General features: G+C 46.6%; 1 protein-coding gene across 1 annotated transcript; it reads right to left on the bottom strand.

Annotated features, from left to right (window-relative positions):
- Positions 1-1,626: 1,626 nt before the first annotated feature.
- Positions 1,627-14,720, bottom strand: LOC104270969 (tumor necrosis factor ligand superfamily member 15-like). The gene is made up of 4 exons (XM_009865503.1): positions 14,508-14,720; positions 7,837-7,888; positions 7,188-7,235; positions 1,627-2,054 (listed from the first exon to the last, which is right to left on the bottom strand). Exons 1-4 carry the CDS (start codon positions 14,718-14,720, stop codon positions 1,627-1,629), a joined length of 741 nt encoding a protein of 246 aa, XP_009863805.1.
- Between the last annotated feature and the right edge of the window lie 178 nt (positions 14,721-14,898).

Genomic DNA, 14,898 nt, shown 5'->3' with positions numbered 1-14,898 from the left:
AAATTGTCTCTTGCTAGGAGGAGGCTCGCCTGGTCTCTCTGCTGGCTAGGCTGCAATATCACACGTGGTGGTTTGTAGCTGAGCTGTCTCCACCAGACAACTCCTCTGCCAGTTTGAGCTCTTCAGCTACAACCCCCTTAACCCCAGTGCTACTTATTCCCCAGCTTGGTGCCTCTCTGAAATGAACTGTGTGTTTTTTGGTCCATCTGTGAGATTTAGTGAAAACATGAACTAGGCAATCAAGCCCTGCTGTCACTTCTGGCCAAGGAGTGGAAAATGGAGGAAATCCAATGAGGTGAGGCAGGAAAGAGAAAGAGTTGCAGAGAGTGAAGCCTGGTGGTTGCAGAGCAGTTGGGTGGCAGGAGGTGCTCGGGTGTGAGACCTCTTGGATGTAAGAGCGTAAAGTCCGAATCTACAAGAACGTGACCTGAGTCATTGTCAGTGATGTATTTCTTGTGGGAGGAGAAGGAAAGCTGGGGAATTTCCCTGAAAGACAGTGAGGATTAGGAAAGTAAGTAAGAGCAAGGCGGAAAGCTGAACATTCCCGAGGTCCACACCTAGCCGGGGCATGCCACGGTCGTGTCTTTGGATCTTTTGACCTTGTGTAGTGTCAACTGGTTGCCAGCCTTCACCCAGGGAAAGACTGGGGAGTCCCGTGTGGTTTGGGGACCGCTGCAGCATTGGCAATGGTTGCAAGGGGGAGCACCGAGACAGTGATTTCTTTAGGTGCATTTGCTTTGCATTAAACATAATGGAAAACAAAGTATTATAGATGTTTTCTCTCAAAATTTCAGTGGTTGATTTAAAAAGTGTGGAAAATTCTGCTGCATGTCTCTCTCTGCCTTGTCCTTTCTGTCTTCCTAATGTTAGGGTGTAGTGGGGACATTCCACTTTCATGGTGAAAGAGAAAGTGTTTGTGTGTGTTCCCTAGAAATTCCACATACTTTTTTAAAGGCTGTATATAGACTTAAGGAACTGTAAACAATTTTTTTCAAAAAAAATTAAAAAAATAATTTCAAGTAGCTTCTGACAAACACAGGATACAATTTTAATCTACTTTACAGGGAAGTTGGAAGGGATTAATTAAGCAGTTAATGATTAATCTGAGCTTTATGTTAGTGCAAAGTACTGAGCAGATCTATTTATAAGAAAACGATAAAAAATTATTACCTTTTAGAACAGAGAATCTGAAGAAGGGTCATGCAAAACTATACTGGAAGTGCTGGAGAAAGTTCAAAACACTTTTCTGAGTTGAGGAAATTGTACACTGGAGGTGGAATTAGTGATGTAGCCTAGCTGCAATATTCAAGATCAATATTTCTCTCCACAGGTATAAACTGTTCCTCCCTAGCTTACAAAGTTTTGAAGAATTCTCATTTTTTGCTTTCAAAACCATATTTTTCTTCATCCAATCTGACTATCATTTTTCTGTTTGGCTTGTTTTTTGGGAGGTTGGTTTTGCTTTGTTTTAATTTTCCCTACCCCTTTAAGTTAGGGAGTGATGGTATGGAAGAAGGACAACGGCGCAGAGATGGCACCCTAATATGCACCCACAAAGCCAAGGTCCAGCGAGGTCACACCAGAGCCCTGAAGGGCTTCCCCTCCCCACCAGCTGCTGCCAGGACCCTACAGTAAAAAGGCACCGAAGAAGGTTTTGTGCTCTTTGGTGTAATCCACCAGCTTGATGTCGCTAACGTTGACCATCAGCTTGTCTCCTACTTCTAAGGACACCACGGCACCCAGATAAATGGGCTGGAACCAGCTGTTTCCATTTTCACTGAGGGTCTTGGTGCCAGTCAGCAGCTGGGTGGGCTCGGGGTAACTGTCAGTGACTTTGGTGATGATCTCAGTGACAGCATTTGGTTTACTGCCATTTTTAACAGTCCCTCGGAAAGTGACCTGAGCGTAGACATAGTAGTCCCCAGACACGGGTATCACCAGTGCGTTGCTGGAATAACTCAGGTTGTTCTTGGTGAAGGCCAAGCCTCGCTTGTCTTCCCACTGCAGGATGGGCAGATGGTTTCCCACGGTGTTGGCAAAATCTTGTTTCTTCACTGAGGGAAGAAGAGAGAAGAGGTGGGTTAGTTTGCTACAGCCAGGATTATGCTGCTGAATGTAAGGCAAGATCTCTACTCTAGAGAGGAAGCAACTTAAGTAAGGTAGTGAGAATGCTGAGACAGAAGTGTTCTTATTTTACAGCTTGAAAACTGAAGTGAATTGGCTGCAGGCCAACTGTCTGGTGGTATTTTTGGATTGTGTCCATAGGGTGTCCAGATCTGAGCAATGGGCAGTGACAGTCAAGGATGTTTTTAGAAGACCTTGGCCAGCGCAGGCTGCCTGAAGGGATGTGCTGCGGCTGAGTGTGGGACAGATGCCCAGTGATGAGACTGTCCTTCCTAAACGCTGAGTCTCACGGCATTGGGGAGCAACAGAGATGGCTTTACCCTGCAGGTCTGGGGTGCTATCTTACCTGTTGACAGAACAAAATTCTTGTCCTTAAGTGAAACCAGTGCTGGGGCAGTTGCACACAAGCGTACCATGCCTGTACCTCATGGTTCAAGATGGTAATAAGAAATCCTAAAGCATCATTTTCTTCAGTAGGGATGGATTGCAGTTATGTTTTTCAGACACTGCTGTGCTTGCAAAAGTTTCACAATGGTCAGCATGATCCATCGCCAAGCACTGAGACACTTAAAGGTCTCCTCCTGCCCAGTTTTGTCTGAGGAATGTTAGGGTTTGTTAGCCCTTGTGTCAAGCTTTTCTTCCTGTTTGCAGTGAAATATTTGTCTTTGTTTTATCGATGTCATTTGACTTTACTAAAAACTCAGAAGGCCCCACTGTACTTCAAGAGGTCTAATTCCAAAGCAACATTTTGTATTCAAAACCACTTTTGTAACTTTTTTATTTTTTCATAAATTCTTTCCTGGAACAAGACACTAAGCTCAGTGTTAGCCCTGGCTTTCCTCCAGACTTTTTTCCCAGTCTTGTGGTTAGCTGATGACAAGCAGAGCTCCAGTCCAGACCCTAGCATAAGTCTCATCAAAGCCAAGGTTTCTCCCCAGGCTGCAAGAGTCTTAGAAAGAATCAGAGAACTGCTCTCCTATTCCCTCCACCTCTGTTCCACTATTCTAATTTCTTTCACCCAACAGCCAGGAGAATAAGCCTGAGCACTTAACTCCTTTTTCTTCAGGGAAGTAGAAGAGTTTTCTCTGCTCTTTACTGACTGTCACATCAAATTGTGTGGCAAAACAGTAGCTGAGGCAGTGAGAAGGATAAAAACCATTAAGATTCTGCCAGGTATTAAAATGAACCTGGAAAGTTAATGTTAAATCCTGAGAAAGACTGAGACAACTGATTTCCAGGAAATAAGATCTTTTTCAGGAGCTTGAGTTAAAGTTTAAAGTTGATTTTGATTCAGTATTTGGGGAAAGGGTGTGTGTACGTGGGCAGGGAGGTAAACGGAATGCGAGTAAGGACAGCTTTGAAATTCTTTTGGCAATAACCATTAGTTTAATCCTGGGTGAAATGAGATTCAGAAGAAACAATGTGCTCAACTCCCAGTAGCATCCGTTTCCCTTTCTCTTCTAGCAATAAATAATCCATAAGGAAACAAGAAGGTGTTAGGAGTGCAATTTCTTGAGTATTCTATGAGTAGCACAACAAAATAATGACTTTTTTTCAGCCTGCTTGTCAGTGCTGCTGAAGTATCAAATCTTTCTGATCTTTCTCCGGGAAGCAAAGTACATGAGGAGAGTATTTCTGTGTGGGAGAATGATAGACAAGGATTGTGACAGCAAGCCAAGCTAAATTATACAAGTATTATAAGGACTCTGAGGCTGAGAGCCAATGGAGCTTTGCCTGAGAGAGGGAGAGGAATAAAAGAAAGTGAAACTACTCATGTCTGCCTTCATCCTCAGCTATGTCCCAGGTGTCTGGGAACTGGTCTGGGTCCTGGCAAGAGCTAAAGTTATCTTTGGGTCACTCTAAGGTTTACAAGAGCCTGGAGTAATACATCACAGAGAGCAGTCAATAGCAGATGAAATATTTCCAGAAAACGTCCTGGGCTTTTTTCTATCTTGAGAATTTTGAAGAAAAATTGAAGAGAAGTTACATGCAAAATATTTTTTTCTGTGTAAAAATGACAATGACATTTTACTCCTTAATGTTGTTTATAACTAACAGGCAACCTGAAGTACATGATTTCATAACTTCTAGAATTAGGCAACTCTCATTTTTCTCAGCTATAGCCTCCCTTTTAGGACAAAGATCAGTCTATTGATGCTCTGTATTTTACAGCTAATTCATTTTCCTCATGCTTTCAGTACCACTCAAGAGGAAAAATGCATGTTCAAGTGCCTTTCAGCACAGTATGGTTATTTTTCCTAGCAGTGGTTGTACTTTGTACTCATCATTTATTTATTTCATAAATATAGGAAGATATACTTCCTGCAAATATATCTATTATGCTAACTCTTGAAGTAAATACAATCTGCTTTTAATAAGGGTTTCATTGCTACAGTTCCTTCAACTTTCCCATCCACTATAAACTTTTGACATCCCTTAGATGCAAAATTACTTCTCTTTTCCCGAAATCCCCAAAGCGTTGCAGCATGATAAATGTGAGCTGGGTGTTTGGTGGGGTTTCCGCAACATTGTTCATCCAGCCGTGCCATGGGCTGGTGACAAGAAGGAAGAGGCATTGGTCTGCATCTTGACCCAAAGCACAACCAAATAAATCTGGAGAGGCTGATGGCACAGAGTGGTGTAACTGGTACCAAGTATACATTAGTGCACAGGAGGGAATGGGGAGGAGGAAAGTCCTAGCTAGGTATTCACATGGACTGTGCCATTCTCCACTCCCTAGAGTCACCCTGGGAGAGGGAAGTCTTGATGCCAGTTTGGATAAGATTAAAATGCTCAATGTGTGTTAAAAAGGCCCTCAAGAGCAGGGGGAAAATTCTTCACCAAGGAACAGAGACCAAAATATCGAGTCATTCTCCTACTGCTAATTCAGCAGCGCGTTATCACGAAAGTGCTGTGGCTGGTTCTCATCCCTCTCACTCCCCTGCTCTCACTTTCAGAATATATGTGTCTAAAAGTAGAAAAAGAGAGAATAGAGGTCTGGAAGAGATTTCCTACAAGCGAAAGCTTGCAGTCTACCACCTTCATTTCGAAAAAGGTACCTGAGGTGGGGGAATGTAACAAGTACCTGAAGAATAACTATTCCTTTCTCATTTTCTATGTGAATCATGGTTTGTGAGAAGACCAGGATTGCACTGAAGAAACTATTATGCAGCAAGTTTAAAATAACAGGAAATATTTTCTGTGATGGATAGTTAACCTTGGAAATCCATTGCCACAGGCTACAGCACCAAAACGATGCTTGGGCTAAAAAAGGGTCAAAGATTAGTTCATGGAAATCAGGTTCCCTCATGACTATGTAGCACAACAGCCTGGGTGTAGCCTTTTTGGACAAAAAAAGAAGCAATAAAATCCTTTCAGGTTCTTCCTTTTTGTGCTCCTTCCTATGGCCAACAGTGACTGGCCCGAAGCATCACGTTGAAGAGGACCAGCACCATCCTTGGAGAGAATGCCAGCAAAAGAATGTTTGCAAATGGAGAGTCTGAGAAAATGTGAAGAAAACTGTTGGGCACTTTCCTGCAGCAACTGGGCTTTTGTGCAGTTCGGGGAAGTTCCCATCAGCAGAGCTGTGCTTCAGGGGAAACAGAGAGGCTTACACTAGTAGACATGGTCCTTTTGTTCTTGCAAACTTGCATTTCAGCAAATATGGGATTTTTGAGCAAAGACAGGTCAGTTTTGGAGCTCTAGCAACCCAAGAACAAAAGAGAGTGGAAACAAGGATGTGCATTAAGAAGGAGCTTGTGGATTAGGGAAAGTAAACTATACTGGGAAAGAAATCAGCCCTGAAATAGATTGGTTTTACCTTGCAGATGAATTTGTGTGGAGTATCAGGACACTTCTGGCAAGCTTCAAGCTATGGAAGTGCTCCCCTGGGACAACACACGGGGTGTGGGGGAAGCCTCTGCAGTGAGCTGTGGTTCTGAGAGGTATAAATAGCAATTGGAGAGCCTTCCAGCCCTCCACTCCATCCCCGTAGGAAACAGCCATCAGCCTTTTCATCTTCTGTGACAATAGATAAATTTTGCAAGTGGGTGGAGTTTTGAGGATGGGGGAGGGCTCAGGACTGGTGCTTGGTGTGATGACAGCTATACCTTCAAGACTGATGAGGTGAGGTGTTGTCCTTACAGATGCTGGCAGCTCACCCCATGATGGAGCTTTGAGGTAGCACCTCCCTAACACAAGATAAGGGCTTGGAGCATTTCAGCTGGTTATTTTTTTCCTGGCTTGCTCCAACCTGCGTTAGAGATGATCTTCCTGAAAATAAGGAGATTCCTTGGGACTTACTCCAACAAGTCCATGTCCTTCTTGTGTTGAGGGCTTCACAGCTGGACGCAGAACTCCAGGTGGAGTCTCGCCAGAGCAGAGGGAGAGAATCGCCTCCCTTGACCCACTGGGCACACTTCTTTTGATGCATCCCGGGATGTGACTGGCCTTATGGATTACAAATGCTCGTTGGTGGCTCGTGTCCATCTTTTGTCCACCAATGCCCCCAAGTCCTTTTCTGTGGGGCTGCTCTCTAGCACTTCATCCAAAGCAAATTCTACAGTGAAAGGTTTGCTGCATTGGTGATCATCAGGTCCAGTATTGCATCCCCTTGGATAGGGGTGTCTATTTCCCGGCTTAAGAATTTATCATTGAGGCACTCCAGGTGTCTCCTTGCTTGCCTGCATCTCACCCTCTTACTTTCCTATCAGATGTCTGGGTGGTTGAAATCTCCTAGCAGGATGAGAGCCTGCGAGCACGATGCTTCCTTTTCCAGGTGCTCACTTAAGTTCAGTTACAAGAGCTGCTCATTCAATGAAATAAACAGCTTGGAAAAGTGGCAAGAAGAAAATTTTCTGTCAACTACCTCTTCCATGGATCCTATTTCTACCAATACAGGCTTCAGTAGATCTGTTATGGTCAACAAGGCAAAGCTGATGGTTATTTTGCCTGTGTTTCCTGCAATGCCTGATCCTGTCAGACCCAAATAAACCAAGATCATTGCACCAGTATAGCAGCTGTAATACCCATGGAAAACACTTTATTTTTTGAACAAATGTTACCTGTCAGGTGTGCTCTTGGTTTTTCAGTAGTGGAAAGGGTATCTGTAACTGAGAGGAGAAAAAGAAAAGAACAGTGTAAGGACATTTGCTGCCTTCCAAGTCAGTGAGATGTGAGCAGTGATCGATGCTGCTGAGGGATGTGTGCAGGCCCTTTCCGTTTCTGCATAAGTTTGAGTCAGGAATTACATGCTGTGATTGTTGATACTGCTGAGGTAATAAAACCCCTTTGCAAATGACTGAGCTTTACGGTGTTGACAGGGCACGTTGCCATCTCACGTTGCTGGAGGGTGAATGGCAGGGAGGTGTGGCACGCTGGAGTGAAAGCGCGTGTGCCTGAGCTCCCCAACCTGTGCTTCTGCACGGTCGGGGAGTTGGACCGATCTCAGGGAGCTGCTGGGGAGGTCTGTGCCTGCACTGGAAGGAGGGAGTTTGCGCATCCCTGGGGTTAGAAATGCTCGTGCTTTTGCTGTGGCCCCGGTTATCTCCCTGCACCCTCTGTCTGCCCTGGTTTGTTTGGGTTGGGATGGGTTTGGGTGGTGAGAGCAGAGGGCAGGCAGGGAGGCGTCTGCCAGCGGCGTGCTGCGGCAGCGATTGCAAAATCTCGGTAAAGGAAGGCGTTCGGAGTGGAGGAAAGGACTGGCAAACTTACCAGTGTCCAGTGCCCGTTGCTTCAGAAAGCGAGGGCTCCTCTCTTCTGGGACCTGCAGGAGAGATTGACAAGCTGTTAGCTCGGGGCTCCAGGGCACACAGTACCTCCACACAGGGTCTGCTTTGCATTATCCCAGAAAATGGAACGTGCTACAGTAATATTATCGAGCTCAGTCGGAGATTTTATGTAAACGGACAAGCCCTGACAAAGCTTTGCTTCATTACAGGAGTCTTCTGCTGTTTGTTTGCATTCTCCTTTGTCTCTGTAAGGGTGCCAGGGACCAGCCCTGGGCTTCTGCGGTGGTGGTTGGGTTAAAGTCTGGTGTCATTCAGAGGCTGGACAAGCCTTTGGCATGACTGGGAGAGGACTGGTAGTGTGACCAGGGTGGATCAGCCATCGCTAACCTTCCTTTGGGTTGATGCTTCCCTCCAGCACTGCTGGAGCATCCCTGCTGCTCAGAGACTCTCCTGTCCCTCGATCTGTGCAGAGCAAACAGAGTAACATATGCCAATCTTCCGTCTCAAGAGTCGTTGGGTCTCAGCCTTTGCAGGCACAATGGTTCATCCATAATGCCAGCAAAGAGATTACCTGAGGTGTATTTGAGACTGACTAATAGATGTTGTCCTGAGGGACATTGTTTAGTGGTGTTGATAGGGCTAGGACAAAGGGTGGACTCAAAGATCTTGAAGGTCTCTTCCAACTGAAACCGTTCTACAATTCTGTGATAGGTACCACCTGCTTTCCTTTCTGCATCTGTGTTATTTCAGACTCTGAGTCTGTTTCTTAGGTCTCTCTTGAATGTTGGGCACAGCCGGCAGAGGGTGGGCTCTGTGGCACGCTGACAGGTCGCTGAGGGAAGCCAAGGTCGTTTGCCTCTCCCTTGCCTCTTGTGTTTCCTTCTAGAGCTGAACACCAGCACGCTCACAACACATCCCCAGGCCGACCTGCATTTGCCTGGCAGCAGGGCACGGCCCTCGGCTCTGACACGTGGTTCTGACGTTCAGGTGGAGCAGTTCAAAGGGAAGCTGCTGTCTGCCTGCCACAAGCTTACCAGGGCTGGTCCCGTCACGCTTGGGCACGGCCAGTGGCTTCTTGCCAGGCATTGATCCTCTTATGTCAGCCTGCAAAACATCAGGCTGCTAACCGGAGGGTGCTGTGGGATGCTTCCCTGGTTGTGAGCAGCATCCCTCAGGGCTTTCCCCGGGGCATGTTTCATTGCAGGTCTAAGCCAACAGCGTGGTTGCAGAAAGCTCAGGGTTGACTCTCAGGGCCGTCAGGGACCCCTATCGCACAACATCTGGTCTGGTGTGTTTTATGGACAGCTACAATAAATACACTGACTAAAGTGCCACTGCTCAGCGCGCAGCCAAGGATTTGATGTACATTACTTAATCATAGAATGTTAGGGGTTGGGAGGAACCTTGAAAGATCATATAGTGCAATAATAAACAGGCCAAAATAGTATTAGTATGTAGATGCTGCAGCTGTGTCCTAGTGGTGTTGTACACAGCTTCAAGTACTGCTGGAGAACTAGAAAAAAGATAATTTATATTGATCGAGGGAAGGAGAATATTCGTGGGAGGAGAGTCAGGCTGCCTGGGTTTGGGGACTGCTAGCTACTCTAGTAAGCCCGAAGATATTTTAATGTTTTACTAGTAGTAAACATCCGTGTGCTCCTGCCAAAAACCATGATTTATAAAACAATCGCTCCAGGGTGTTGGGAAAAAATGGAGAAGAAAAACTGCAGGGAAAAATTTATTTATTTTTTTTTTTTTCCTTCTTCTTTTCCCCTGCCTTCCCCACCTGTACACACACACATAGCCCGGCCACAGCCGGCTGCTGCTGTGCGAGGAATGTCACCCAGCAGAGACCATGGCACAGGGGCTCACTGTGGCCGACAGAGAGCAATGGTGTTGCACTGTCAGTGAGATGTCTGGGCCTTTCATTCTGACTAATGACTTTCTCTAAGGTCTTTGCCTGCTTGCTGTGCCTAAACACAACTGTACTTCTGATGTGACACAGAGTCACAGCAGACGACTTCATCCTTCCCCTTGATCAGTGTGGAATATATCCCTCAAATGCTCCCCCTTGCTTTTGGTCAGATGAGTATGTAAATAAGTGTATTTACACTGTTATTTACGTGACACTTCCTATATATTTATGAAGTGACATAATTTCTAACGGTGCCAAGTTCAGCAATGAGGAACAAATCAGTCACAAACCCATATATAATCGAGTAACTTCAGTGGGACAGTTTACATATTTAAAGCCTAACTTTTGTTGAAGTGCTTTATATAAACTCTGATGTTGCAATACAAACAGAGGTGATGGGAAAGTGGGGAGGATATCAAGAAGAATTCTGCCTCTTTATAACAAAACCATTTTGACTAAAAACTAGGGAGAAGCCTTTTATGCAACATCAATTTACTTGTTTCCAAAAAAGGCCAGATGGAAACTTCAAGTGTAGGAGCTGTGTTCATAGATGCTAAAGGACAGTGTGGTGTAGAAGATAGAGCAGGGTGCTGCAAGGTGTGAAATTACTTTGTTGCTTGGCATAGGTAGGAGATTTTTTTCCATACTTATGCTGTTTGATAAAGATGCACATCTAAACCTCCTATAGAAAATACTTAAGCACTAGTCAGTATGACATATTGGCCAGGTATTAGTAATATTTGTCCTAAATAGGCACAGATGTTATACGCTGATGGTGTAGATGAGGTGGTGAGGGAGAGCTAAGCAACATGAGACAATAGAAAGATAATTTACACAATTAGTGTTTTTCTTTCTTTTCCTTTCTTGCTTAGTTGTGATTCTGAAAAGTTCCCAGCACAGCTTCTATTTTCCCTTTGGTTACTGTGGAGAGGCTGTAATCAGCACTGAGCGATGCTGAAAATCCCACCTTACAGCTGACTTGCAGACAAACGGTATCTCAGAAAGCCAGCTCTAATTACTCTGTAGCCTGCAGTATACAAAACACTTCTGCATTGTTTTGATACCCAGAATACTCCAAAGCCCCACTGCCTTTATATCTATATATCTCTGTGTATCGCTAAAGCCAGAAAGAGGGGCTGAACATCCCCCTCTCGCACCTTCAGGAAGGGCTGGGGGTATCTGGTAGAGAACTGCATGGGAGAAGCATCTTGGCATTGCGGGCAGAGAGATTAATGAGCAAAATATTCCCGGCACCTCCATCCACTCCATTTATTGCACAAGATGCTATTTTAGGGTTAGGGTCTCTGCAGGCCATACATTGGTCATAGACCCATAATTTTTCTGGCTCCAGAGATGTTTACATGGCCTGGCCAGGGTGTTTTTGCTAGGAGCCTGTCCTGTGCCAGTACAAACTGGCCTTGATGGGAGTATTTCAGCTGGACTCTAGTGCCCAGGCTAAGCACGCACCCAGGACATGTGCTCACTGGCCCCTTGGCCCACGAGGAAAGTGTGCATCAAGCAGCAATGGCCAAGCTGCTGGCTTTAGGAAGGGGAATCCTACACACCTGAGCCTAGGTGGAATGCTCACTGCTCCTCCCCAGGTATTTCTCCTTCCCTACAGATCAGCAAGCCATTTCAGCTTCCTTTTCCCATTTGGGAAGATTTCTGGCTTCATCTTTTGAGATCCAGGTGGAGCTGCTAGGGCTTTTAAAGCCCCTCCTGCACTGCAGCAGCTCCTTTCTCTATTGCAAGGCAGATACAGCACACAGGTTCATGAGCAACCCTTTGGACAGGGTTGGGAATTTCCCTTTATGCTGCTTTTGGTCCTGCCATGTCAAGGATGCCATGAAACTAAGCTGAAATACCAACATCTGCAGGCCACAGGACTTGACGTTCAGCTGGTCTGGGCTAGCTGAGCAGGTTGCTAAGGTAGCCAAAGATGCTTTTCTGGCTGCTGTGCTGTTCCCTCAGTAGATTTGTGAACTCAGATCAAAACTTGACTTCCTCTGGGGGAAGGATGAATGGTGTGCTGGCCCTTCTTCTGGAAGGGCACCACTAGAGCCTTTTTTAGATTTTGTGCTAATAACAAAAGCCATGTGCTATTGCTTGTCTTGAAGCATCAAAATTATTTCTATTTCCAAAAGGGAAGCAATGTAGCGAGCCTGGAAGGTGTCGGGGCAAACTCTCATCACACTTGAATTATTCATGCAAGATACACTGCATTATGAGAGAGAGAGAACTGGTGGCTCACACATGTTGCTGTAATGACATAACTTGCCCTGCTTTTTCCTGAAAGGGACATTTCCAAAGGAAAAGGTGAGTTTGTATCCCTTCAGAGGCAGTGTCACACCATGTGCACCCACGCAGAAGCAGAGATGAATAAACCACCTCACCCCGCAGGCAAATCCAAGAGGCACACCCCTGTTGCACAAACCATCCAGGCTCCCCAGCTCCTCCTCCTTGCTCCAGGAAGGACAGACTCAGGAATTTACTACAGCTGCTTCTCAACTGCTCAGATATCAGGTCCCTCCCTCCTCCCATGACTGTCCCCAACGTGAGAGGATTGGAGAATCTGGCATGTGTGGGCTGAGCTCTGGTCCCAGGGCAATGAGAGGACTCCTCCCATGGGCTCACTGCTGGATCAGCAAGCGAATACACATCTGACACAAACTCAAGTTTGCCTACTTGCTCCCAGTATGCCCAGAGCATCCGCAGCCCAAAACCAGTGCTACAGAGAGCTCTGGCACACGCATCCTGTCACAGTCTAGTCTGGGCTATCAATGGGGCACATGAGGAAGGCATCCTCAAGTAATCCATTTCTAACACTTCTAATGCAGAAGGAAATGTAGGAAGACATTTTCACAGGAGCCTTTATGCCCACAGACACTTCCATGGACAAACAACCTGCAGCTGTGCCAAGCTGCAAGAGCAAGCGGCTGGGCTCAGCCTGTGCCACGGTTCTTTGGAGAATTAATAGAAAGCTACACAGGCAGACAAATCCACCCCTCTTTGCTCTGTTGCTGGCCAACACTGGCGATTCATCAGCAGAGTGAATGAAAAGTTCAGAAAGTGCAGGATCCAGGGAACTTTGGCTGGGCACTCCACCCACCCCGCCAGGCACGAAGGCAGCGGGCAGCCCGCCAGCCCCCGTGACTTTTCTCTCCGTCACCGGGACTTGCAAAGGCTGTAACTCATCTGATCATCTCATTGCATCATTGTGGGAATACTACAAGCTAATAGTTCAGCATGCACGGAAATACAAACCAGCATAGCCCAGGCTAGAGCAAATCTAATGGTTTACACTGTGCTTTTCCTCTTAAGAAACCAAACCCACTCACAGAAACACTTTTCTCTGCTAACTCTGTCAACAGGTTCAAGAGCCAGGAACACATTATTCCAATCAAACAGGCTTATGTTTTATTATTATTTCACTCTACGATTGTTCCAAGAATTGAACTGTCCTGCTCTGTATGACCTCACAGCACATGACCAAAGGGCACTGCAGCTAACACTGTCCGAGGAGCCTCTCCCATCCCTGGCTGGCCTAAACAGCAAGAACCAGGTCAGTGCAGTAACACACGCTTTCACATCTGCCAGAAATTGGCAGATTTACCAGCCTGAGGCACTTGAGCAGGGCTCCTGCAGCTCCTTCCAGCCAGATAATAATGCAGAATGTGCTGCACCTATGAGCTAGCATCGCTCGGGTGCGAGATGCTGGCTACACGGAGATGAGGTCAAACAGGGGCTAGCACATCTCTGCGCAGGCGCGCAGGCAGGGGCACAGCTGTCACCGTCCCTAAACATCCGTAGGCTAAACGTACACAGGCTTTGAAATCTGCCTTCGAGGCCACTTACTGACACTGCTTTGCTCTGGCGGTTTCTAAGTGAGCGTGTCACAGGCAGGGTAATTAGCTGGGGAATTTAGGACCTGAAGCTAAAATTCTAAACCTTAGTTGCTCAGATCTATATGCATATATGCATTCCTCTAGCACGGGACAGTCCTGCTGAGTTCAGAGTCTAGTGTGGAAATAGGCATTTGTTTGCAGTCTGGCATAAGGAGGAGCGGGGCAGTGTAGAAGAGCATTAGATGTAGCCACAGCAGCAAGCTTGTACTATGAGGAGCAAAGTGAGTTTAGCTATCTGTCAATGGAGAAGTTCCCTAGATCTAAAAAAAGTTTTGATGGGAAGTAAAAAACAGGATGTGAAATTTAGGGTCAAACTCCTTAATTGTCTCAAATGGTATCTCTGTGCGGATAATGTGCGAGAGCTGCAGCTGGCTGCTCAGTGATGGGCTCTGACCCCCTGACATCAGCAGTGTGCCCAGCAGATGGGTGCTGAAATAGGACACTGAGAGGTGAAGTCTCAGTGTTAGCCCGAAAGAAGGGAGGAGAACGAGGCATGGTGTCAAAATGCGGCTGAAATCGGTGTAGACACACTGATTTCCATCAACTAGTGGTTCTTCCTAAGTGTTTCCTGCAGCATGTCAATAGAAGTTTTAAAGTTGTGCTTTAGCAGAATTAAGATAGGAGAAACAGAAACCCTTAGTTAGAAAGACCAAAGAATAACAAGATTTATCCCAGGCACCTTTGCTCTCTGTAAGGAAGAAGGAACGTAACGGTGACTTTTGCCCCTTCCCTTAAACACCAGAACCTCCCAAAGAGGATAAAAACAACCAAGCAGCCCCAGCCCTGGGGACGAGGCGCGTTCCTTCTGGCCGAAACCATCCATCAGGCTCTTACCTGGTGGGTGCAGGAGCTGGGGGCTCGGAGGTGTCTGGCCAGCAGGTAGGCGGTGGGCAGCATGAGGACCAGCACGGCGAGCAGGCACAGCAGCACCGCGCACCGTATCCTCCGCAAATCCTGTCTCAGGTGCATCCTGGAAGTTTGGGCGCTCCCGGGAGCCGCCTCCTCCGGAGTCATCTCGGCCAGGCGGACCGAGCAGGAGTCTGCCATGCGAGCTGAGCCGCTGCTCGGGAACGGGGAAAGGCGAAAACCTCTTCTGGCGTCTGCCCTGCATGGAGACCCCCATTAAATAAGAGCTGCCCCGAGTGTGGGAAGGCACCGCCGCACACACACACCCTCCCTCCCAAGGAATGCACCGCCTACAATAGAAACCTAGCTCAGGGAAAGA

Source organism: Apaloderma vittatum, unplaced genomic scaffold (genome assembly GCF_000703405.1).
Source record: "Apaloderma vittatum isolate BGI_N311 unplaced genomic scaffold, ASM70340v1 scaffold24072, whole genome shotgun sequence".
NCBI classification, from domain to species: Eukaryota; Metazoa; Chordata; class Aves; order Trogoniformes; family Trogonidae; genus Apaloderma; species Apaloderma vittatum.
This window is presented reverse-complemented; position numbering and strand designations above follow the sequence as displayed.